Here is a 24,628-nt window from a genome sequence, read left to right as displayed (position 1 = left end):
GCTTTTGTCCCTTTTTGAGGAAAAAAACAATGTCATCAATAAAACCCAGCAAATATTGGCCAACAGCATTGTTTAGCAGATGGAAAATGTATATTTTTGGCCTTTATAGCATTCTGTTTTAGGTGATATTTACACGTCCTGTCATTCATTTTATTGACACGTTGAAGACCAAACAATTTAGGCGTGTTGTGCGAGTGGATCAGCGATGACGTTTGCACCCGCTTGTGTCAGAGAGATACCACAGGAACAATGCAGGGCCGTTAATTTAAAGCGTTTACGGATGGTCTTAATGGGGTCAGTGTAACAACAACCCACACCCTTTGCTGTGGCCTTCAAGGCCTGAAAAGAATCTACTGCCCGGGTTCAGAGAAAAAAATCGAGGTCACCTTAATGTCAGATATTAAATGTCTAGGGCCTGTTTGAACAGGGGGTTTGGTGATTATATAAATCGGTCAAACAGAGAAAAGGAAATTCTTCTTTGAGCAAAGAGGATCTGCTCTGAAAGGTTGCTAGGAGTGACAAAAGTAACAGACGCAGTTTGAAATGAAAGCGCTTGCCAAACTATCCCTCTCTTTTGTAAACAGTCACAAGGAGAATCTGAAACACTTGGTCGCATTAAAATTGTTTTTTAATCACTGAAATGATCTATTTACAGTTTTACTGGCATCTAAACTCTCTATCATGCCTTTAATCCTGACGACAGGAATAAGAGACTTACATACAGACAACATTCGTCAACATAAGTGATATACATTGAACTGAAATATCAAAACGCTGCAATGGAATATGCATGAAATAATCCACCTTCTAATTTATAAAATGTTTGTTTTTAATTTGGAAATAAAATTTAAAATATTTAAATATTCAGGGTGATCAATATTCAAACCACCATGGGTGATGACCCTTTCTCATAATTCCATATGACTCACCTTTTTTATGTCATTGTATTTTATATTTATATCAACACAAATTAAAAATGCCTGACATAAGATATGATATACATCCTATTATATATTCTATAGCAGTGGACAAATGCATAACTCTCTCAAAACACATTTTAAAAAAAAGATTGGGAGGGGGGGTTAAAGGGTTAGTTCACCCAAAAATGAAAATTCTGTCATTAATTACTCACCCTCATGTCGTTCCACACCTGTAAGACCTTCGTTCATCTTTGAAACACAAATGAAGATATTTTTGATGAAATCCGAGAGCTTTCAGTCCCTCCACTGGAAGCAACGCAATTTAAACATTCAAGATCCAAAACGATAGGAAAGACATCATTAAAGGGTTAGTTCACCCAAAAATGAAAATTCTGTCATTTATTACTCACCCTCATGCTGTTCCACACCCGTAAGACCTTCATTCATCTTTGGAACACAAATTAAGATATTTTTGTTGAAATCCGATGGCTCCGTGAGGCCTGCATAGGGAGCAATGACATTTCCTCTCTTAAGATCCATAAAGGTACTAAAAGCATATTTAAATCAGTTCATGTGAGTACAGTGGTTCAATATTAATATTATAAAGTGACGAGAATATTTTTGGTGCGCCAAAAAAACCAAAATAACGACTTATATACTGATGGCTGATTTCAAAACACTGCTTCATGAAGCTTCGGACCGTTATGAATCAGCGTGTTGAATCAGCGGTTTGGAGCGCCAAAGTCACGTGAAATCGGCCATCACTATATAAGTCGTTATTTTGGGGGGTTTTTGGCACACCAAAAATATTCTTGTCGCTTTATAATATTAATATTGAACCACTGTACTCACATGAACTGATTTAAATATGTTTTTAGTACCTTTATGGATCTTGAGAGAGGAAATGTCATTGCTACCTATGCAGGCCTCACGGAGCCATCGGATTTAAACAAAAATATCTCAATTTGCGTTCCGAAGATTAACAAAGGTCTTACGGGTGTGGAACGGCATGAGGGTGAGTAATAAATGAGTGAACTAACCCTTTAAAGTAATCCATGTGACTCCAGTGGTTTACCCTCAATTTTATGAAGCGACGCAAGAGCAAACATAATTTACCTCTATATTTACAAAATAATATTATCCAAATCGCATTTACAGAACAACTTCCAGTCTTGAGTCAACACAACACGCATGTGTCGTGGCGCTCCCCCTACTGGATTGCAGGTCAATATTTTTGTAAATAAAGTGGTAAATTATGTTTTGTTTTTTTGTGTGTGCAAAAAAAGCACTTGCATCGCTTCATAAAATTGAGGGGAAAACCACTGAGTCACATGAATTACTTTAATGATGTCTTTCCTATTGTTCTGGACCTTGAATGTGTAAATTGCATTGATACCAGTGGAGAGACAAAAAGCTCACGGATTTCATCAAAAATATCTTCCTTTGTGTTTTGAAGATGAATGAAGGTCTTATGGGTTTGGAACGACATGAGGGTGAGTAATTAATAACAGAATTTTCATTTTTGGAACTATCCCTTTAAAATTATATTTTCCTTGGGATTAAATACTTTGTGCATCAGACTGTTAAAAATGGCCACTTTGTAGATCCTTTAATAATATTTACTAGCTACATTTTACTTTTGTAAAATGTAAATATTTACTAGTTCTGGCTATAAAGTTTTTTTTTTTTTTTTAATGTACTTTACAGCAGTTATCCTGCACATCACATTCGCAAACACCTAATGTGTCAGTGAAAATGCAAGATTTGGTCTTTAAAAAAACACTTTTCACCTTTTTTTTTGGCATCATCTTGAATCTACAGTCTTCATATGTGATATAATAGATCTATAAGTTTAAGAGTCACTACTGCACATGTGCAGGATACAGATTGGTCCAAAAACAAAAAGTAACATTCACAATATTGTCATCTGCAGGAGAGGATAGTGACCAATAACTCCTGGAAAAATACAGCTATAATAATGCTCTCTGCTAGTGTAATGAGCATTTTATTGGAAAGTTTTAATAATAAAACATATTTCCAGTCCTTTGAAGCTGGATTGTCCTAGTGTTAGCTGTATCCCACTGAGGTAATATAGAGTGGAATTCTTTCCTTTTTCACTTTGCGAAACCAACTAGAAATCTCAACTCATGTTGTTTCCACAGATCCAGTATCAAATACATATCACAAATAGCAGATTTTGTTGAATTATGTTCTTTCATTTTTTAAAACAAAAAATATCAGTGGAAAAAAGTCCACCGCCTGGCAATTCTTCAAAAAAACAAACAAAACAACAACAACAAAAAAACACTTCTACTGTTATACCACTTCCTAACTGTATCTCCATCATGAGTCTTTTATGGAGCTAGGCTACATCAGATGAGTGTATTTACACAGCCACAGTGGTGGTAGAAGACACAGGTGTTGCAGCTCCTTCTGGTGTAACCTTAGCCAATCGGTGGTCCTTGTTTTGCGAGCAGCTCCGCCCGCAGAGCTGGCAGGACGCGCAGCAGGAGTTGCAGCAGGGCAAGAAACGAAACACACTCACTCGCCACAGGAACCAGCCGGGGGCCCAACAGCACCAGCACGTGAGAACCCCGCCGGCCGTCACACCCAGAACCACATACAGCGCCAGCAGAGAAATGGAAGACTGGGAATCTGGAGAAGAAAGAATTTCATTAACGGACCTACAATTCCCAGTGAGATTTAAATGAATTCAGCACAAACACTCTATGCACTCACTCCATATTCTTCAAACTGCCATCTATGGCATCAGTTATTAAAAAGACCGAAATCTGGTAATCATGCATCTTTTAAAATAAAGCAATAAACCATGATAGGGTGTGTATTATAGTGACTTTAGCATAATTAAGTCATTAGCAATAGCAATATTATAAATTACACTCTGCTCAGTAAATAGTTTTATTTGTTTAATAATAGTTATCAGAATATATAATTGTTCCACTAGGAAATATAGCTCATTAGCCTAGCCTTATATTAATATTAAAAAATATATAAAATAGATCTCCATTTTATGCCTTATCCAATCAGTCCAAGTTAATGTCTATAGTTAAAGAACTATATTAAGTTAACTAAAATAATTATACCCAAAATAAACTAATTTAATTATTTATTAAATTTGTGTATCATTTTGCTTGCCTATTAACACTCCTAATAGTGTTTATATATATATATACAGTATATATAATTTTTTTTTTTTTTTTTTTTTTCAATTTTAATTTTGGCAATTTTAGTACTCAGTACTTCAACTTATTTCAGTTAGTTTTTCATCTATGTTTTATATTTTATTTCAGCTTTATTTCAATTTTTTATTATTTTATTGGCTTATTGTTTAATTTGGTGACTATGTGTTTATTCACTACATTTTGTACAGTAAAATAAGATATAATAGTCCTTATAATGCTACTTCTTTCGGTTAACTAAAGCTTTCTTTGTGAAATCTGTCCCTTCAAGTAGTGTGCCATTGTTTGAACACCTGTGGGCTTTTAAAAGCAATTTAGAACGGATGTGGAGATAAATGATATCTATTTGTTCAAATGCACAATTGTGAGTGGTGGCTACTTAGTAGACTAGTGCTCTTGAGAAGTTACAACGAGTAGCTGATTTACAGCTCACTGTTTGCAATGAACATTTATGTGCTCCTCAATTAGCTTTGTGTCCTTAGCCTTTCAGAGTTCACCATTATACAGCAATAAAACTAAATTTATAGACACTCAAAAAGAGCCACCGTTCTGAGTAGTCATTATATTTGGGTGAATCGAACCATCCTCTTCCACCACAGGTTTTTCATCTATCTAAACTAATTTTTAAGGTCTAAATATGCACTAAAAACTGGATGGTGGATATTGTACAGCCAATGAAATGACTTTTAAACCCACAACCATGTAAAACTGATTTACTGAACATTGCTGCAGCTTAAACAGACAGTAACTTATGCTTGGTTTTGTTAGTTCGGCCTTCGACAATTAACCATATCTGGGAAGCCTGTAAAACAAGTTTTTAGAGTTTAATTTGAAGCAATTTGACCATATGGACAAGAAACAACTGACTTATCTTAAAGGAATGGATCATTCAGAAATGAAAATGCTGTAATTTATGCACATTTATATGGAAGCTTGTTTCCGCCAAGGAATAAAACAATTGAAGCGATAATTGCGACTTTTTATCTCACAATTCTGACTTTTTTTCTCGCAATTGCAAGTTTACATCTCGCAATTCTGGCTTTTTTTTTTTGTTTAGAGTTTATATCTCACAATTCTGACTTCTGAGATTGTGATTAAAAAAGCCAGAATTGCGAGATATAAACTCACAGTTCTGACTTCTTTTCTCAGAATTATGAGATATAAACTCTAAACAATTGCGAGATATAAAGTCCAATTCTGACGGGAAAAAAGAGTGACTTTTTTCATAATTGTGAGTTTATATCTGACAATTCTGACTTTATAACTCACAATTGCGAGTTTATATCATGCAATTCTGACTATAACACACAACTGCGAGTTTATACCTCGCAATTCTGACTTTATAACTCGCAAATGCAAGTTTTTATCACGCAATTCTGAGAAAAATGTCATGTAAACAAGCAGTTGAGAGAAAAAAGAGATATAACCCTGACAGCAACATAGTGTCAGCCCAGATCCGGCCCACATTTGGTCCGCATGTAATCCACATGTACCAGATGTGGGCCGGATCTGGCCCACACTATGTTGCTGTCTGGGAAATGATTTGACAAATGCAAATAAGATTTGAGGACCAATTTCAGTGCATTTTCAGCAAATAAAAACTTACATTTTAACTTTTTATCAAACAAAGCTATCATATGAATTCAGAAGACTTACAAAGACTTAATATAGTTGTATGGATTCGTTTTATGGTGCTTCTTGTAACTTTTTGAGCTTGATGGAAAAGAGCCTTGGCATTATTTCTTCTTTGTGTTCCACAAAAGAAAAGAAACTCATACAGGTTTAAAACAACATGAGAGTGAGTATATGATGACATTTTAAATTTTGGATCAGCTATTGCTTTTATTTTCTATTGCAAATTCAACATGCATGAAGAAATAGGAGAATACAAAAATTTCTACATTCAACTAGCAATTACTCCTTTAAATGTGCATGAATCCTCTTGACAAACCAGTAACCACCATAATGTGTGAGAATTTTTGTTCTGTTTCTGTTTGGTTGCATGTTTTTTTACTGCTTTTCAGAACTACTGGAGAGCTTACCAGTCACAGAATCCGGATCAGGAACTGCGTTCGGAGTGGCACAGTTCTTTAAAGTGGACACTGTCAGAGTAGGCACGTTCAGCATCCGTGCTGGCTGAGTAACAGGGTGCTGCGGGGGCCTGGGTGTAGATAGAGGACCTGAAACACACAAAACAAGAGCAAGACCTATCAGAAACACATCCCAGATGGAAAAGCGTTCTTAAAACAAACTCGTTACTGACCACTGCAACCAGGGTAATCGATTAAGTCACTGCCATCACCACAGTTGTCAATGCCTTTATCATCTGCACAAACCAGACTCATGGGAATACACTTCCCATTCCGACAGTTGAAGTAAGGCTGTCCACTGCACTCCGATTGGTTAAAACCTGGAGAGACAAACAATATGAGCAGTTCCTATCATGCTTAGACTTCAAGAAAAAAGTTAAACCGACTGAGAAGTAGGGATGGGAGCATTTAGAACATTGCTTTATGAAGCTTCAAAATCTTTTTTCCGAAACTTTTGTTTTATCAAAATCATGTGATTTCAGTAAACAAGGCTTTGTTACATCATAACCAGTGCTGGGTAGTAACTAATTACATGAAATCTGGATAATGTAATCAGATTCCAAAAATTAAGTACTTTATAACTTAGATTATATTACATTTTAAAATACTCGTAATCAGACTACAGTTACTTTTGTATTCATTATATGATTACATGTTATTCTCACAATGACAGTGAAGTATTTATAATTCATTGATTCTTCCTACTACAAGATAAAATAGAATATTTTTGCAATCTTTTTTTAATAATTGTTTTATTTTGATTGTTTTCATTTTGAAATCATTTATTTCAATTTAACACTTTTATGATTCAGTTACTAAATGGCTTTTCATTTAACTCACGAACTCCAGTCTGGGAAAAACTGATGTAATGTAATATTTAATGCACTTCATGTTGTTGATAAAGAATGGAATATATATTCTTTCTCTTTTTATTTTTATATCAATATCAATCCTATTCAAATCAATGTGATAAACATGTTAGGTCAAAAGTAATCTAAAAGTAATTTGAAAAAGTAGTCAGATTATATTACCTTAATTGTGTAATGTAATGGATTACATTATCATAACTGTTTTGAAGCGTTTCGAAATTTCAATTGTTCACGCTACGGGCCAATCTCTGAACCGGTGACCATACGTTATTTACCTGATCTCAGATCAGTTTTATAAATGTGGAAAACAATGTAATTGCACATTTGTATAATCAAAAGAAGAGTTGTTAATACTGAGCTGATTATCCAAGCTCTCCATAAAATCAAACAAAACAAGTCTTACAATTTTAATAAAATAACACATAAAATACAGACACTTCATTTTTAATGCTGTTAGAGGATTTGTTAACTTCATTTAATAGATTACACATTCAAATTTAAGTTTGTAAAAGGTGTTTTATTATTGTTTGGGCTGAGTTTTCAGGTTTCATTTCATTTAATTTCATTTACACTGTTCTGTTACCAGTGTGTGGCCTGTCAAGCACTTGTTTGGAACAGCGAATCATTTTGTGAATCAATTGGTTCCAATGATTCAAAAAATCTTTGTTTCTCCCATCACTACTGAAAAGTGGATGTAAATACATTCTAACCCAGCCTGAATGAAGTGAAGTCTCCAACAAAGTCCACCCTCGGCTGAGTTCCTCGTGTCACAAGACGTAGAGTTAGAAATTTGCCCGTTGACAAGACCGGTCGGGGAGGGCTCTTCCCACAGAGTGGAGGGCCAATTGGGGGTGCGGACTTATCCCTCCCATCATAGAACTGGATGTAAGAGCCAGCATGGCAGGGGTCTTCTGGCCCCTCCCTGGTGGTTGGCTCCAAGCTCAGGTCGGGCCGCGTTGGGCCAGATGAAGAGGACCCCCTGGGTGATTCCGGGAAGAGGGGTGGGGGGCTGTGCGGTGACACTCTAAGCAGGCTGTAGACCAGGAAGAAGCGGAAGTAGAACTGCACCTTGTCTCGGGGGGTGGCAGACTGCATGGTGAGGTGGCAATCTGTTCCCATGGAGACAAAGTAGTACTTCCGGGACTCTTGGTGGGACTTTACAATCATGCCGTCCCCCTGTATCGTCTGTCCACAGAAGTCCACCACATTGACTGTTGGGAATATTGAGATTTAGGGTCATTTTCTTTGATAAATTGAGAAGTGGGGCTCCAAACCAACGTTTGTTTCAGTTAATTGTTACCAAGTCACCTTTATTTATATTGTGTTTAACATACAATACAGATTTTTTCAAAGCAGCTTAACAGTAATAAACAGGAAAATAACAGAATCGATATTCTTCAAATATGTTTACATTTAGCTATAAACATCTCAACAGTGTCATTACTACAGAGTCAGTTCAGTTCAGTAACAGTGTTGATGTTGCAAAGTGTTCCCATCCAATAGTGTCGGTGCAGTCAAATCGATAATATACTAAGTGCCTTTTAAACCCTAACTAAGCAAGCCAAAGATGACAGTGGCATAGAACCCAAACTCCATGTTGTGTAGAATGAAATAAAGAACACAGGGATGGAAGGAAAACAGAACAAATCCAGTTCTAATCTAGAAAGACCACAAGCATGAACTAGCTTTGCATCCCCCCATCTGGGGTACCAACCAAATAATAGGAAGATTTACAACCTCTCCTTGGTTTATTAGCTTTGTTACCAAGGACAACTGGTGGATCCGTGATGTCTCACTGCCAGGAATGTCCAGAGAAACCTTCTATTGGTGGAAAAGGACCAATACCTCAAAATATTCCGTAACCATGTATCCTAAACTGAGTTTCCACAAAAATGAGCAGCAGCAGAATGGTAAGTTCCCTATAAATGTTTTAATTGGCCAGACCAAAGCGCTCTGAGCTCCAATCACACCCGGGTTCCCATTGTAATTTCCAACTCTAGAAAAACAGCAGAGAGCGTGCCAACTCTGTGGGTAATGACACAGATGCCACGGGCTTTTCACAGGAACAGATGAGGAGGTGTTACATTAATGTTTGGTGTCTGATCAAATCAATCATCCTTAACTAGATGTATTGTCTAATAATGAAAGACAATAAACGATTTTTATTTCAAAGTATAACTATCTTTTTGTCTATATAATGCTACAGTTACAAAACATTGTGGTAGAAAATTATTTTTACAAATATGTTTTTCACTCTAAAAAATTCTGGGTTGTTTCAACCCATGTTTGGGTCAAATATGGACAAACCCAACTGTTGGGTTTAAAATTTAATTTAAAAATTGGGTTTGGTTTGTCTATATTTGACCCAAACATGGGTTGAACTTGAAACAACCCAGAATTTTTGTGAAACAAACAATGGAAATATATAGTGTTTTTTTTTATTATTATTTGTAAATATATATAGGCTACTTTAATATATTTTTCTCCTTTTTTCTCTTTTGTTTTTTGATCTGTATATTACGGTAAAGGGCTTTGGCACGAGTAAACTTAAAAAAAAAAAGATTTAAAAAAATTTATTTAATTTAACATAATGTTATTTTAGTTTATTTAAATATATAATTTTAAAAGTTGGAACTGCAAAAACTAACTGAAAACAGACTAAAGGTAATTTTAAATCTACTTCTATTTAACTTCATTAGATTACAGTTGTGGTAAGACAAATTAGGCTGCATGGGACAAGCCAAATGTCTGTGAAAGCCACTGCAACTCCAGCTAAGCTAGTTCTAATGCCAATACACACAAATGAATTAAGAATACGAGAAGAAACCCGAATGCAACAGGTGTCTGAGACAACGAGGTAATAACGGGATAAATCTTGAGAAGTGAACACCCATCACCCTACCTGTCTCAATGGAGTGACTCTGGCGTGTCATTAAGCTGAACAGAACAAACCATCCTGACAGGTGCTGAATGCATCTTACTGTGTCCATCTCGGGTGTCCAAGCAAAGGCACTTGCTCCTCCAATGTTAAACGCAATTGATCTGTCGCATTTGTATCGCGAAAAGTCTACTCTCGCGAAAACCAAACATTCCCCTAATTTATAAAGACGACATATAGCCCGTGAAACACCCCAGAAGCGTCTTTTAATGCTTTTGAAGCAGGAGTTTTTGTCTATAGGCGTCTCAGATGCGTCGAGCTTAATCCTTGTTCATCATCCCGGCTTTTGTGCCTTTGAAGCCTCTTTGTCAAATTTATGCGTCTGAACTATTTCCATGACAACAGGTCCAATGTCACGGATCTAAAGGAGGAGCCGTGCAGGACCCCCTCAAAGTTTCCCCCCCACACAAGCACCATCTAGAGCTGAAGACAGGGGTAAATATCTGTCACAATGATTACATTTGGACATGCACACAGTTGCAAAGTGTTTGTAGAGCACTAAAAGGGAACTGTTGGAGTTTTATAATTACATGTGTACTAACTTGTGTACTAGGTGGGTCATTGACGAATAAGGTTTTTAAACGTGTAAAAAAAAACATAGTGGAGATATAATTAATTTTGAAGTTGTATTAAGTGTTAACAGATTATGTGGTTTTTATAATCAATTAACACTGCTTTTGTCATTTTTTACAAGATGGACAAAATTTGTCACCAAAAAAGTCATTCGGTTTAACCAAAATTTCGGTTTCACCGAATGACACTTTTGGTTATACCGAATGACAATATTTTCAAACAATGCTAACAGGCTGATATCTAGCTAGCAAAAGGACAATCAAACAATTTATATTTAGTACAAGTTTTTCAAATATTACAACATTTTCCATGTTTTATAGCAGTTGTACCAAATAACCTGATGTTTCAGGACATGCGCATGAGCAAGCAAAAACTTTTTTCAAATAGTTAAAAGAGAGTTAGTTACTTTGCTTCATGACCATGTGGTTCTTTGCAGGTGTCTGAATGATGTCACATCCTGTCACATGATGTTGACCGCATGACTTGATCCAAAATGGTCCCTTTATATTGGTTACTCCGAATGACATCAATGAAATTAATTTTTCCAGACATTTTTTCTCATAATAAAGCAACGACTTCTACACACAATTTTAATACCATTTTGCACTATGTTGATATTATGATGTTATAAAAAAATATTCACTCTGCATTATTTCTATTGTTCACAACTGTCATTAAAACTATTAACACAAATGGAAGTTATATGTAGGCTTCTACATCGTTGCCAACTCTCAACTAACTCCATGAGAAGAAACATGGGATGCTTTTTTTTTTATATATAAAAGTATTAAAGTAGTTTACTAGACTGTCATTGCTGGTTGCCCTTTATTTGATCCAACACATCCATAGTTTTGTAAAGAAATTAATGCATAGACATGAGTTGTATTTGTCTACGGAACAAATTTCAAGCATTTAAGCATAAGCCTTCAGAAAATTACTTTTAAAATAACTTTGAAATAATTCTAAAACCCTGTAAAATAACTTACATTACACAATAAAAACACAACTAAATGGTGTCATGAAGTCCAGCACTAAAATCAGTCTGCAGAGAGACCTGAAACTTTCAGGTCATGATCACACACTTATGTTTCTTGATTCAAGCTGTATAGGACTTGGCCAAAATTCCTCTTCAACAATATGTTAAACACACACACACACACACACACACACACACACACACAGAGAGAGAGAGAACATCCAGGCATTATTCCACATTTTGGCATTTAAATACCTTCTCTACATTCATGACCTTCTTGTGACACAGTCAGAAACTTCTACATGACATGTTCTGTTTTAAGGTGTAGTCAGTAAAAAGCTCTTAAAACTTTGGGGCCTTTAACAGAGTGGAATGGAGCTTCTTGTTAAAAGTTTCATTGGACTTCTCTCTTTTGAGTGTGTGAATGTGCCTCATGATCTACCCTGGGAATCTATTCAGGCAAAATTCCCACAAGACAAAGCAAAAACATACACAAAAAACATGATTAAAATGAGAACATAAGAAGAAAAGTAGAGCATAATCAATATACATATTAGCACATATATAAGCTATTATATATTTATATATACCCAATATCATATATATATATATATATATATATATATATATATGATATGCATATCATTTTTTTTTTTTTTTTAGAAATAAAAGTTTGGAAACATTCATCAGCCATTACTCCAGTCTTCAGTGTCACATGATCCTTCAGAAATAATTCTAATATTCTGATTTGATACTTAATACTAGTTATTATCAATGTTGGAAACATTTGTGCTGGTTAATATTTTTTTGTAACCGGTGATACTTTTTTCAGGATTCATTGATGAATAAAAAGTAAAAATGAACGGCATTTATTCAAAATAGAAATCTTTTCTAACAATAGAAATCTTTACTATCACTTTTTGCTGTTCTTTTTAAACATTTATTCATCAAAGACTCCTGAAGTATCACAGGTTATAAAAAAAAAATATTAAGCAGCACAACTTTTTCCAACATTGATAATAAATCAGCATATTAGAATGATTTCTGAAGGATCATGTCATGTGACACTGAAGACTGGAGAAATGGCTGATGAAAAGTCAGCTTTGCATCACAGAAATAAATTATATTTTAAAGTATATTAAAATAGAATACCATTATTTGAAATTGTAATAATATTTCACAATATTACTGTTTTTTTTCTGTATTTTTGATCAAATAAATGCAGGCTTGATGAGCATAAGATACTTCTTTCAAAAACATAAAAAATGGTAATGTTTCGAAATTTTGACCAGTATACCAATTTTCTGCAAAACAATTTGATTTGTGAAAAATGACATCTATTTAACTCTTAACAACAATCATTATAGAGATAAAATGTACAGAAACCTGTTTATTATAGTGCAATTTGTGGAGCACTTCAGCGTTATGTTGTCAAGGCAAATGAGCCATTTATGAACTTTTAAATGTCATCTGGCTCAAAAACAGCATATTATCCAAAGCTTTAAATACTTCGTTTTGAATTACAACAATTCCATGTGTTGTATGTTTCTGAGGAACGAAAAAGTTTGAAGAAAACTTTCCATGTGCAACACCAAAACATTGAACGAGCTGTGCGCGCCAACGGATTTACGTCAGACGCCGCGATTACGTCACGCGTAAGTACGTACGTCTCATAGAAGTTTGAAACTGACGAAGGGACAAAAATATTTATATAAAAGCTGACGCAAGGGCGCTAAATACAAACGTACAATCAATAAAGTGTGATTTAAAATTCCTATATTTATAAAAGAATCTTCACAGTCAAGAATCTCCTGGTAAATTTACGCCAGGTGCATTTATTTAATGAAAATAAGTCAAGAGCTAGCTGCTAGCATGCTAACTGCGTAGCTTTAGCAGCCTCGATGAAAATACTCAATATTACTGTGTTTACTAAAGATTTATAAAACAATACAGTTGTGTCGAGCCCGTAAAACGCCGTATTTATTTTTGACGGTATGTTTTATTCTAAACTGTGAATTATGTTGATGTGATAGTCTAAAATGTGTGTGCTAATTGGGACTCAGTGGTGTTTCTTGAATTTTATTTTCTGTGCTTGCCAATTATTTGCTTGTTATCATAAATTGGCTGTCATTAGAGTGTTTTTCTGATGTATGGGGTAAAATCAAAAGTGTTATGCATGCTGGACCAATGATGCAAGGCCTGTGCATCACAGATGTGTGTAACTGTCAAGTGAGTGTGATGTGATTTTTGATGTTTTTGTTTCTTTTTTATGTGTATGTCGTTGGCTGTGTATGTTTTGTACACAATTTCTGTATAACTCTGTAAAAGTTTGTGTGTGATGTGTTCTTTCTGACTGCAGGGTGTCTGTACATGTCTGTTCAGCTGCATGTTGTGATTTTGTGTGTCATTTTAACAGTTTGTACTTTGTGCAGAATGGCTCCTCGGTTGCAGCTGGAAAAAGCTGCTTGGCGGTGGGCAGAGGCAGTAAAACCAGAGGACATCACACATGAACATATCGAGTTAGCTTATAGGATCGCAGTGCCGGCGTGCAAAAGAGGGGCATGCAGGTAATATGGTGGTGATAATGATCTGTGTTTACTATTCTCTCTGTTTATTTATTTCAGAATGGCATTAACTCTAGGAACTGTAATTCCATTTAAAGGGACTGTTTTATTAAAACAACTGTGAAAACATGTTTTTATTTCGGCACGTTGTTGTAATCACATCACTGTCCCACCTTGAACAGGAGGAACTGTAAAGGGAATCCTAATTGTCTAGTCGGTATTGGGGAACAATCATGGTTAGGAGAAATTGATGAAAATACCTTCCACAACATTGATGACCCAAATTCAGAAAGACGAGATAAGGTATGCCAAATGACATCTTGTTTCAATTACTGAAAATGTTTTTTTAATGGCCTTAGTTTTTTGTTAACAATGAATGATAGGGTTGTCAACTACCTTAGGGCAAGTTTATTAAAGGGTTAGTTCACCCAAAAATTAAATATCTGTCGTTAATTACTCACCCTCATGTCGTTCCAAAACCGTAAGACCTTCGTTCGTCTTCAGAACACAAATTAAGATATTTTTGATGAAATCCGAGAGGTTTTTTTTTTATCCCTCATAGAAAGCAATGTAATTACCACATTCAAGGTCCAGAAAGGTAGTAAAGACATTGTTAAAATAGTCAACGTGACTACAGTGGTTCAACCTTAATGTTATGAAGCGACAAGAATACATTTTGTGCGCCAAAACAAAAATAACGACTTTATTCAACAATTACGTCTCTCCCCTGTCAGTCTCCCATGCTGTTTACGTTGCATAGACAGTGCAGCGCTTCCGTGTTCTACGTCAGAACGCTGACTTAGTATTGGCCGACGCTGTTCACTTGAGCACCACGATGTATGCCTGTGATGCTGACGCAGGAGCCATCCAATAATGAGCTGGCGTTCTGACATAAAATAGTCACATGGGCTATTTTAACGATGTATTTACTACTTTTCTGGCCTTGAATGAAGGTAATTACTTTGCTTTCTATGGGGGATAAAAAAACCTTGGATTTCATCAAAAATATCTTAATTTGTGTTCCGAAGATGAACAAAGGTCTTAAGGATGTGAAACGACATGAGGGTGAGTAATTAATGACAGAAATTTCATTTTTGGGTGAACTAACCCTTAAACACTAATATGCCAACATCATCAACATTTATGTGAATGCTTGCTCTGTTTCAGAACACATTTGTGGGCCTGACGAACCTTGGCGCCACATGTTACGTGAACACTTTCCTCCAGGTGTGGTTCCACAATCTGGAGCTCCGCAGAGCCTTATATCGATTTCAAAATTCCAGAGCTGAAGGACACAACACGGATTCAGGTGAGCTTGAGGTTCTAAAGCCTGGATGATTTTATTGTCCAGCAATTGCTTTACTTCTCATTAGGCAATTATGATGCCATTGTACACTGCAAAAAAAGAATTGTTGGTTTAACTTAAAGTAAGTTACCTGGTTGCCTTAAAATTTTGAGTTCATTGAAATTAAAAATTTGAGTTAATACAATGGTGATTGGTTTAATCAACAGAAACTCAAAATAGTATGTTATCTGAACCACATTAATTAAGCTGATTCATGAATTTTTTTTTGTGTGTGTGTAGCATGCAATTGTAGTATTGCAGTGGCAGTTGCCTTTTAGTAAATGTTTTTTTTTATTTTTTTTATTAATTTTAATTCTAAGGAGATTCACTCTGGAGCTACTTTGGAGCTAAGCATTAAGAGTACAATGCTGAAAGCATGACTTTTAACATTAAATATGCTTTAAAAGCATATTTATTTATTGAAATTGACTTTGTGCGCATTATTTTGTATACCAACAGATTATGAGCCACGGACGATATGCGAACATCTCCAGTATCTGTTTGCATTGCTACAGAACAGCAACAGACGGTATATCGACCCCTCAGGGCTGGTGAAGGCTCTTGGGCTCGACACAGGGCAACAGCAGGTGAGCAAGCATAAGATGGAGCATGTTGTGTTGGAGTGTCCTGTGGATCATGTGAAATCTCAAAAGCCACATTTATTTTGTTTTTAGGATGCTCAGGAATTCTCCAAACTCTTCCTATCACTTCTTGAAGACACACTTTCAAAGCAGAAGGACCCACATCTCCAAAATGTCATCCAACAGCAGTTCTGTGGACAGTTCTCTTATGTTACCGTGTAAGTTAAACAAACGTTATTTCAGATTCATAAGTTTCTTGTCACTTGATATATTTATAGTCACATATATAGTCACTATATATATAATTATAGGTTATTATACTCACTTTGAAAGTGATGTGCACAATGACATGTACAATTATGTTATAATATTGTAATTATTGCTTGTTTTTTTGTGTTATGTCAGATGCAACAAATGTGGACGTGAGTCTCCTCTACCATCACGATTTTATGAGCTGGAGCTGAACATTCAAGGACATAAAAACCTCACGGAGTGTGTTACAGAGTTTTTGAAGGTGACTGCTCACATTTCTTGTGCCTGACAGCTCCATATGTCTATGGAGATCAGATATTAAGGGTCTCAATGTATTGTTCCACCCTCTGTTTAGGAGGAGAAGCTGGATGGTGATAATCGTTACTATTGCGAGAGCTGTCAGAGTAAACAGAACGCCACCCGTCGGATCAAGCTCCAGAGTCTTCCCCGCACAATCAACTTTCAGCTCATGCGATTTGTTTTTGATAGGTGAGTATTGTAATATGTCATTATCAGATCTATTACCAGATGTTTTATAGCCGTTTTTAATAATTTGTTTCTCATCTTTCTCTGCTTCTGTAGGCAAAGTGGTCATAAGAAGAAACTTAACACCTTCATTAGTTTTCCAGAAGTTCTTGACATGGGGCCGTTTTTGGAAGGAAAAGGTATACTGTGCATTAATGTGCGTTTAATATATACACTACAGTTCAAAAGTTTGGGGTCGGTAAGAAGGTTTGTTTTTGAAAGTCTCTTACATTCACCATGGCTGCATTTATTTGATCAAAAATACAGTAAAAACAGTAATATTGGGAAATATTATTACAATTTAAAAGAACAGTTTTCTATTTTAATATAATAGAAAATGTAATTTATTCCTGTGATGCAAAGCTGAATTTTCAGCAACATTACTCCAGTCTTCTGTGTCACATGATCCTTTAGAAATCATTCTGATATGCTGATTTGATGCTCAAGAAACATTTCTTATTGTCAATGTTCAAAACAGTTGTGCTGCTTATTAATTTTTTGGAAACTGTGATAAAAATTTTTCCAGGATTATTTGATTAATTGAAAGTTGAAAAAAATGTTTATTTGAAACAATGTAAAAATCTTTGTCACTTTTGATCATTAATGCAAGTATTAATTTCTTTAAAAACATTAAAAATCTTAATCCCAAATGTTTTGAATGGTAGTGTATGTCAGCTCAGAATCATAGATAAGGAATAGGAATTGTAATCAATGAACATTACTTGATTCTTTTTTTTCTCCCTCCAACTCTAAATTCAGAAGAGAAGTGCACGTATGAGCTCAGCGCCGTGTTGATTCATCGTGGCGTGAGCGCATACTCTGGTCACTACATTGCCCACGTAAGAGATGCCCACACAAATGACTGGTACAAATTCAATGATGAGGAGATTGAGAAAATGGAGGGCAAGAAACTTCAGCTGGGCGTTGAGGAAGACATTGGTAATGACACATTTTGGTTTTAGTTTGAATGATGTCTCATTTTTGTAGTGACGTTTTAGTGCAGTTGCTTTTGCAGTCTTAAAAATGATAAAAAATAAAAATATAGTTTATTTCTTATCCTTTACATTCCAGCCGAGACAGGCAAGTCTCAAACCCGAAAGCCAAAATGTAGCAAAGGCTATCACTGTTCGAGGAACGCATACATGTTAGTGTACAAACAGCAGACAGAAGAGATTGACCAAACAGAATCTAACGTTGAAGTACCAGGTAAAATTAACTGTATGAACATTATGGATTAAACATTCACATATGAGTGTTTTATTGTGCCAATGTAAATTTACACAACTGTCATTGTCATTAAGAGGAAAGTAAATGTTTTTCCCCCTAATTATTATGTAATATTTTTTTAAAGTGTTATCTATTTACTACATTATAAAAGTAGAAGTGTTCAAGCCTCTCATGATGTCTATTTAAGACATATTTATTTGTTTTTCAGTTTTTCTCCAGAAGCTAGTTGACCAGGACAACAAGAAGTTTGAGGAGTGGTGTAATGAGATGGCAGACATGCGAAAGCAGAGCGTTGACAAAGGCAAAGCCAAACATGAGGAGGTGAAGGAGCTCTACGAATTGTTACCCGCGGAAGACGGTCCGTAAAAATGCCCTGTGCATCAGTTTCTCTGACAATATAAACTGTTAAATCTTCCTTTTTTAATTTTTGAAAATTTTGGTGTTATATTTACACTACAATTCAAAAGTTTGGGGTCGGAACGATTTTTTTAATGGTTTTGAAAGAAATATCTTATGCTCATCAAGACTTCAAAAATACAGTAAAAACAGTTATATTTTGAAATATAATTACAATTTAATGGAACTTTTTTCTATTTGAATACATTTTAAAATGTATTTTATTCATGTGATGCAGAGCTTTATTATCAGCATCATTACTCCAGTCTTCAGTGTCACATGATCCTTCAGAAATCATTCTAATATGCTGGTGATATTTGGTTCTCAAGAAACATTTATTATTATTATCAGTGTTGAAAACAGTTTGTGCTACTTAATATGTTTGTGGATTTTTTTTTTCAGGATTCTTTTATGAATAGAAAGTTCAAAAGAACAGAAATTATTTGAAATGGAAATCTTTAGTAACAATGTAAAAGTCTTGACTGTCACTTTTGATCAATTCAGTGCATCCTTCCTGAATAAAAGCATTAATTTCCTAATTAAAAAAATCATATTAACCCCAAACTTTTGAATAGTAAGGCTTTTGTATTAGTGTGAAAGCATCTGTTTTTCAATAAGGAATCAATGTCTGGGCTCCTTTCGTGTTTTTAGGCCAGTCATATGAGTTTGTGCCTCTGGAGTGGCTGAAGAAATGGCTTGATGACTCCACGGCCATCAAGGAAATTGACAACAGCCAATTCCTGTGCTCCCATGGCAAACTGCACCCAGACAAGATTGGCGAGGCCAAAAGAATATCCTTGAAGGCTGCCAATCTCCTTTTTGGCCGCTACGGAGGAGGACCCAGACTAGACCGTAAGGGTTTCTCTTGTCAAACTTCTCCTTAATCATTTATTACTGTTTTGTACCATATATTCATTCTTCCTGGATGGTGTTTAGGGTCATACCTTTGCAGAGACTGTGTCACTCAGCGATGTCGGGTGATCAGACTGAAAAACCAGCTAAATGAAGATTACAAAGAGGTCACAAATCTTGCCAAAGCCTCTTTGAAAAGGTACGGAGTACTGAATCAGCTGCTTCTTTAACCTGGATCTCCAGCAGATGCTGCTACTGCTGTTCGTTAGATGTTTGATGAAGCTGATCTTGTGTTTATATTGGGTGTATTTAGTGATGAATTAGGGTTCTGGATTGGTAAGGCATCTCTAAGGAGCTGGAGACAATTGGCATTAGACCAGCTAGAGGAGGATGAGGAGGAAACCAAACACAACAACAGCAAAATTAACGGAGAGAAAAGCAGCAGCCCAGGAGCTAAAGGTACCGAAGCTTACAGATGGTCTTTCTATATTTTGCTTTAAGGCTTGTCTTTTAGCTGTTTATTCTCTTTTTGTGTCTTTGTTAGCTGATGGAGTTAAAGGAGATACCGATGACAGGGACGGTGAAGAGATGAAGAACTTTAATGAAGACATTCTCTGTTATCATGGTTTGTTTTCTCTGGATAAAACTGAAAACTAAATGAACATTTTCAGTATTTAATAGGGCATGTAACCGGTTTAATGATAGCAAATGAGATGCACAAAATTGAAACTGTGTATTATTAATTAGCAGGGTTGCTTTTTATAATGATACTCTGTAATTGTGCTGATTCTTTCTCCCGCAGGTGGTCTGAGTATACTAGAGAATGACAGACGGCTGGTTTCTGCAGAGGTGTGGAATAAACTGCGGATGTATTTCCCCAAAGCACCAGAGTTCACGCAACATCACGAGCCCTGTCAGCAGTGCATGGTAACAAATTGATCAATTAGCACAGCTGTCATGGTTAAAAGGTGTAGTGGACACTCAAAACCTTGTGATCTGCCTACTATTTTTTGGGAAAAGTATTTTTTTAAGATATACCGTTTCTTTCAGAGGCTGGAAAGGGAAGGGAAAGAGAATGAGGCTTTGAACAGAATGATGGCAAATGAACAGAAGAGCTCCCTGCTCAACCTCTTCCAGGAGAAAAATCGGCCCACGCTGCAAAAATGGCCACAGGTAATCATTTTCCACAAATAAGGGATTATGTTTTAGTTTTTCCCCTGATGTTTTGAATAATTTAAATGTTTTTCAGTAGAGCTGACTTTGGTTTGAATTGTGTTTTAGGACACAGATGTTCTGTTCATTGTACCCCTTTACTTTGTAGAAGAATGGAGGAAATTTATCAGGTAATGGAATTTTTTTTTTTTAAATACTTTTTTCTGTAATTACTAAAATGATTTTACAGTTAAAATATGAATCATTTTGATATGTCCTAAATTATTGTAATGTCTCCTGTTATACTTGATCACACCACAGGAGGCCAGCAAAGAGTAACCCAGTGTCCAATGTGGGGAACAGTATCCTGCTCTGCCCTCATGGAGGCTTCATGTTTACCTATGACTCCATGCTGCAAGGAGACGCCCAACAGTGAGTTGCTCAGTCCTGACCTCTCACATGTCCTGGAGCGAAAATAATATTCAGCTTTTAATTACTAATATCAGATATCATTAAACAAAACTGCAGAAATAGTTTCATTTGCATTATTTTCAACTTTTCAACTATCAAGAGCAACTCTGAGTTAAGTCTGAGTGTTTGTGTCTGTAAATGCACAGTATAGCTCTTCTCTGGCCTGCTGAATGGGAAGTAATCAGCAAAATGTTTCTGGTGGACCAGCCCATCTCCATATGTCGGATTTATGACAAAACGCAAGACAATGGCAATGTGCAATACCAGACTCATCCAGGTGAGATAAACGGTCAACCCTTAGCCAGTAGTTGATCCCTCAAACAGACAATGTATTTTATGTGAGAATGTGTGTTGTGCTGTCAGATTTGTGTCGAGAATGCAGAGAGGGCTTCATATTCCAGCAGCAGAGGGACATGAGGGAGTACGCGCAGGCCACTGTGTATGTTCGCAAAGTCATTGACAAGAAAATGGTGAGTCACATGTCCTCAATTTAACCCTAAACCTTACAATTGTACTACCAGGAATAACTCATGAGTGCCCTTGGCTTTCTCTGTTATAGATGATTAAGGAATCTGCCCCTGAGTTCAGTGTGAGTGGGTCAGATGTTGAAGATGAAAGAGAAGAGCCAAAGATAGATGGAGAGAAAGATCCAGACTTCAGTCAGGTATGTTTGATCTGTCTGTCTGTCTGTCTATCCATCTTTCTAATTGTCTGTCTAGCCATCTGTCTATCTATCTGTCTGACTATCATCTATCTACCGATTATCCACCTGACTGTCTGCCTGTCTATCTGACGGTTTATCCATCTATCATCTGTTTATCTGTCTGTCTATCCATCTGATTATCCATCTATTTACCTGTCTATCTGGCTGTCCCTCTGTCTATACATCTCTTCATTTATATTTCTGCCTATCTGTCTATCATCCGACTGTCCATCTATCTGCCTATCCAAATATCCGTCTGTCTATCATCTGTCTACCGATTATCTACCTGACTGTCTGTTTGCCGACCATCTGACTGTTTATCCATCTATCTGTTTATGTCTGACTGTCTATCCGTTTGTCTATCTATCCATCTGAGTATCCATCTGTTTGCCTGTCTGTCCAACTATCCGACTATATGTCTGTCTGTTGTCTGACTGTCTATCCAACTATTCGACTATCTGACTATCTGTCTGTCTGTCCGACTATTTGTCTGTCTATCCGACTATCTGTCTGTCTCTCCGTCTGACTGTCTGTCCTGACTATTCAACTATCTGCCTGTCTGTCCGTCTGACTGTCTATCTGACTGTCTGTCTGTACGTCTGTCTGTCCGTCTGTCTATCTGACTATCTGTCTGTCTGTTTTCTGACTGTCTATCTGAATATCTGCCTGTCTGTCCGTCTGACTGTCTATCCAACTATCCGACCGTCTGTCTGTCTGTCTGTCTGACCGTCTATCCAACTATCCGAATATCTGTCAGTCTGTCTGTCTGTCTACCTGATTATTTATCTATCTATCTATGGCTCAAGCTCCCTTCTTTACATCAGTCTGAGGGTGGAGCCAAACGACAGAAGCTGAACGAGACCGTCTCTCTCTCTACACCCGCTGTTGCCTCTGCCTCCAAGTCGGGCATCAGGAGGAGCACAAGGCACAGGAAACTCCGTGGGGAGAAGGCCCTCATCGTCTCTGCCAACCAGACGCTCAAAGAGCTAAAGATCCAGGTCTGTTAGTACAGCGAAAATTAACTATTTAGATTTTGTGCAATGCCCCATGTTGTCTTATTTAATATAATTGCATCCACAGATCATGCATGCATTCTCCGTGGCTCCATTCGATCAAAACCTTTCCATAGACGGACGCTGTTTAACAGATGACTCCGCCACACTAGGAAGTCTTGGAGTCATCCCAGAGAGCATCATATGCCTTAAGGTACAACTCTACCTAGACAGCCTTTTTTGGGCATAATACACTACCGTTCAAAGGTTTGGGGTCGGTAAGATTTTTTTGTAATGTTTCTGACAAGTCTCTTATGCTTACCGTAATATTGTGAAGTAACAGTATTCTATTGTAATATATTTAAATGAAATTTTTTCACTAATATACAATAATTAAATAGTTATTATATAATAGTTGTAAAGTGGATTGTTTGTTCAAAGGGTATATATATTTTTTTTTTTTCTTTTTTTCTTTTTTTAATTTCTAAAACTGAGACAAACTGCTTGAATTTTTCTTCTACAGGCTGATGAGCCCATTGCTGATTATGCTGCAATGGATGATGTTTATCAAGGTAAGTGCTGTTTATGTCAGCTTAAATTCTATTGCCAGTATGTCATTTTCAAACACATTAGTCTACATTTTTTGATGCTGAGTTTTTTGTTTTTGTAGTCTGTATGCCTGAAGAAGGATTTAAAGGTATGAATACATTATTGTGATAATTTCTGACATGCATTTTAATCTTTAAAACCTTTGTGAAAGAATCAGGAACATGATATTGTCAAACATTATTCATGTTGTACTATATTTGTTTCCTTTTTGTTCAGGCACTGGACTATTAGGACACTGACGGAGGCTTCAGATGTGGAACAATGCTGACAATGTCTGAGCAAGGATAAAGCTTGAATTACACATAGATATTCATTCTTGGGATGACTTCTTTTGTTATTTTTTATTTTATTTGTTTTTGAATGTTGCAACAACTTCAAAAGTGTCTTTTTGCTTTAAAACATCGTGCTGGCTTTTAATATTGAAAGATGTTGATGCATTCTGCAAGGTTTTGTGGTCGTGCTTACCATGACTGTGAAAAATACGGGTCGAGATTTCCTCAAAGGACGTTCCATTTCAAGGAAAATCTGAATTCCTCCTTGTTTGTTGCAATGTCATGTTCAGAGATTATGGTCTGATGATATTTTGTGTGTAAAACAGTAAGTCTCTGTAAATCCTTTGTTGAAAAGAAGCTTGTGATGGCACTGCAATAGAGCTCGTACATATTTAAGAATGCATGAGCAACTTGAATATTAAAAAATATTTAGTCTTTGTTTCGTTAATGTAAATAACCTCATCAAAATACAGCAGTGAAGAAAAGTCTAGAAAAATGAGGATAAATAGGAGACATTTCCGAATGTGGAAATATTACAGCATTGCTAAATAGTTTAGACATGTTCTGCTACTTGAAATATGTAGCAGGCATTTGTGTGAACTTTTCTGTATGTTCTTTCATATGGGCAATAAATATTCTTTTTACATCTTCAGATGTGTTTTTTCTGTGTAGAACAACTGCAGAGATTATGTTTTTGTAGGAATGTTTATATAAATATTAACATTTTTGTGTGTGCTGCTTGTAGGAATGCACATATTCCAGTTACTGTTGTTTCTGCTCCAGTCAGTCAATATCTTGAGACCCAGCAAAAAAATACCAAAAAATGTTATCATACTGACTGATATGATAAAAAATGTTTATATTTTGTATCTGTATTACTATAACTATGAAATAGCAGTGTATGCATTTAACCTGCATTGAAAAACTCAAATGTTTTGCAATATTTTGACAGAACGCTCACATTCCAAACGTTACATATAATTTCTCAGCTGTTATGAAAGATGTAATGTTAACTTCTTTATTAATTACACAATTTTATTAGCATATGCAAATAAAGCTGTGTTCCCAACTTAAACATAGTGGCTAATGTTTATATTAATGTATTTTAGGGGCTTGTATTT

At 35.9% G+C, this 24,628-nt stretch overlaps 2 protein-coding genes across 7 annotated transcripts; one reads left to right on the top strand and one right to left on the bottom strand.

Moving 5' to 3' along the window:
- Positions 1-1,921: 1,921 nt before the first annotated feature.
- Positions 1,922-10,339, bottom strand: ldlrad2 (low density lipoprotein receptor class A domain containing 2). Its single transcript, XM_051912565.1, has 5 exons — positions 9,982-10,339; positions 7,790-8,290; positions 6,384-6,530; positions 6,163-6,300; positions 1,922-3,575 (listed from the first exon to the last, which is right to left on the bottom strand). The coding sequence occupies exons 1-5, from the start codon at positions 10,067-10,069 to the stop codon at positions 3,307-3,309; spliced, it is 1,143 nt and encodes a 380-aa protein (XP_051768525.1). The 5' UTR covers positions 10,070-10,339; the 3' UTR covers positions 1,922-3,306.
- Positions 10,340-13,202: 2,863 nt separating this feature from the next.
- On the top strand, positions 13,203-24,159 carry usp48 (ubiquitin specific peptidase 48). 6 transcript variants are annotated; one of them, XM_051912932.1, is made up of 28 exons: positions 13,203-13,225; positions 13,999-14,133; positions 14,313-14,433; positions 15,298-15,439; positions 15,935-16,062; positions 16,150-16,274; positions 16,462-16,570; positions 16,664-16,797; positions 16,891-16,973; positions 17,593-17,772; positions 17,905-18,039; positions 18,269-18,418; positions 19,108-19,308; positions 19,393-19,507; positions 19,622-19,767; positions 19,853-19,933; positions 20,111-20,235; positions 20,359-20,481; positions 20,590-20,651; positions 20,782-20,892; positions 21,078-21,208; positions 21,295-21,401; positions 21,491-21,595; positions 22,441-22,632; positions 22,715-22,840; positions 23,150-23,198; positions 23,297-23,323; positions 23,452-24,159. In XM_051912932.1, the coding sequence occupies exons 2-28, from the start codon at positions 14,000-14,002 to the stop codon at positions 23,472-23,474; spliced, it is 3,165 nt and encodes a 1,054-aa protein (XP_051768892.1). In that variant the 5' UTR covers positions 13,203-13,225; position 13,999; the 3' UTR covers positions 23,475-24,159. The 6 variants fall into 6 exon arrangements, 5 of the variants coding, with proteins under 5 accessions (XP_051768892.1, XP_051768891.1, XP_051768890.1 ...); XM_051912931.1 differs by lacking the exon at positions 13,203-13,225 and adding an exon at positions 13,232-13,558; XM_051912930.1 differs by lacking the exon at positions 13,203-13,225 and adding an exon at positions 13,232-13,795 and having other exon boundaries at positions 22,459-22,632.
- Positions 24,160-24,628: the final 469 nt, after the last annotated feature.

Source organism: Ctenopharyngodon idella, chromosome 11, assembly GCF_019924925.1.
Source record: "Ctenopharyngodon idella isolate HZGC_01 chromosome 11, HZGC01, whole genome shotgun sequence".
Lineage (NCBI taxonomy): Eukaryota > Metazoa > Chordata > Actinopteri > Cypriniformes > Xenocyprididae > Ctenopharyngodon > Ctenopharyngodon idella.
Note: the sequence above shows the minus strand (reverse complement) of the source record. Positions and strands in the feature narration are given on the sequence as shown.

Bases quoted from the DNA above. Each gene is read 5' to 3' on its own strand.
- ldlrad2 (XM_051912565.1), bottom strand. From the start codon at position 10,069: ATGGACACAGTAAGATGCATTCAGCACCTGTCAGGATGGTTTGTTCTG. The intron at 6,531-7,789 runs GTTAGAATGTAT...TTGTCTCTCCAG, and splicing joins CTTCACTTCATTCAGGCTGG to GTTTTAACCAATCGGAGTGC. The intron at 3,576-6,162 runs GTAAGCTCTCCA...TTTCTTCTCCAG, and splicing joins TGATCCGGATTCTGTGACTG to ATTCCCAGTCTTCCATTTCT.
- usp48 (XM_051912929.1), top strand. The intron at 16,275-16,461 runs GTAAGTTAAACA...GTGTTATGTCAG, and splicing joins CAGTTCTCTTATGTTACCGT to ATGCAACAAATGTGGACGTG. The intron at 19,508-19,621 runs GTACGGAGTACT...GGGTGTATTTAG, and splicing joins GCCAAAGCCTCTTTGAAAAG to TGATGAATTAGGGTTCTGGA.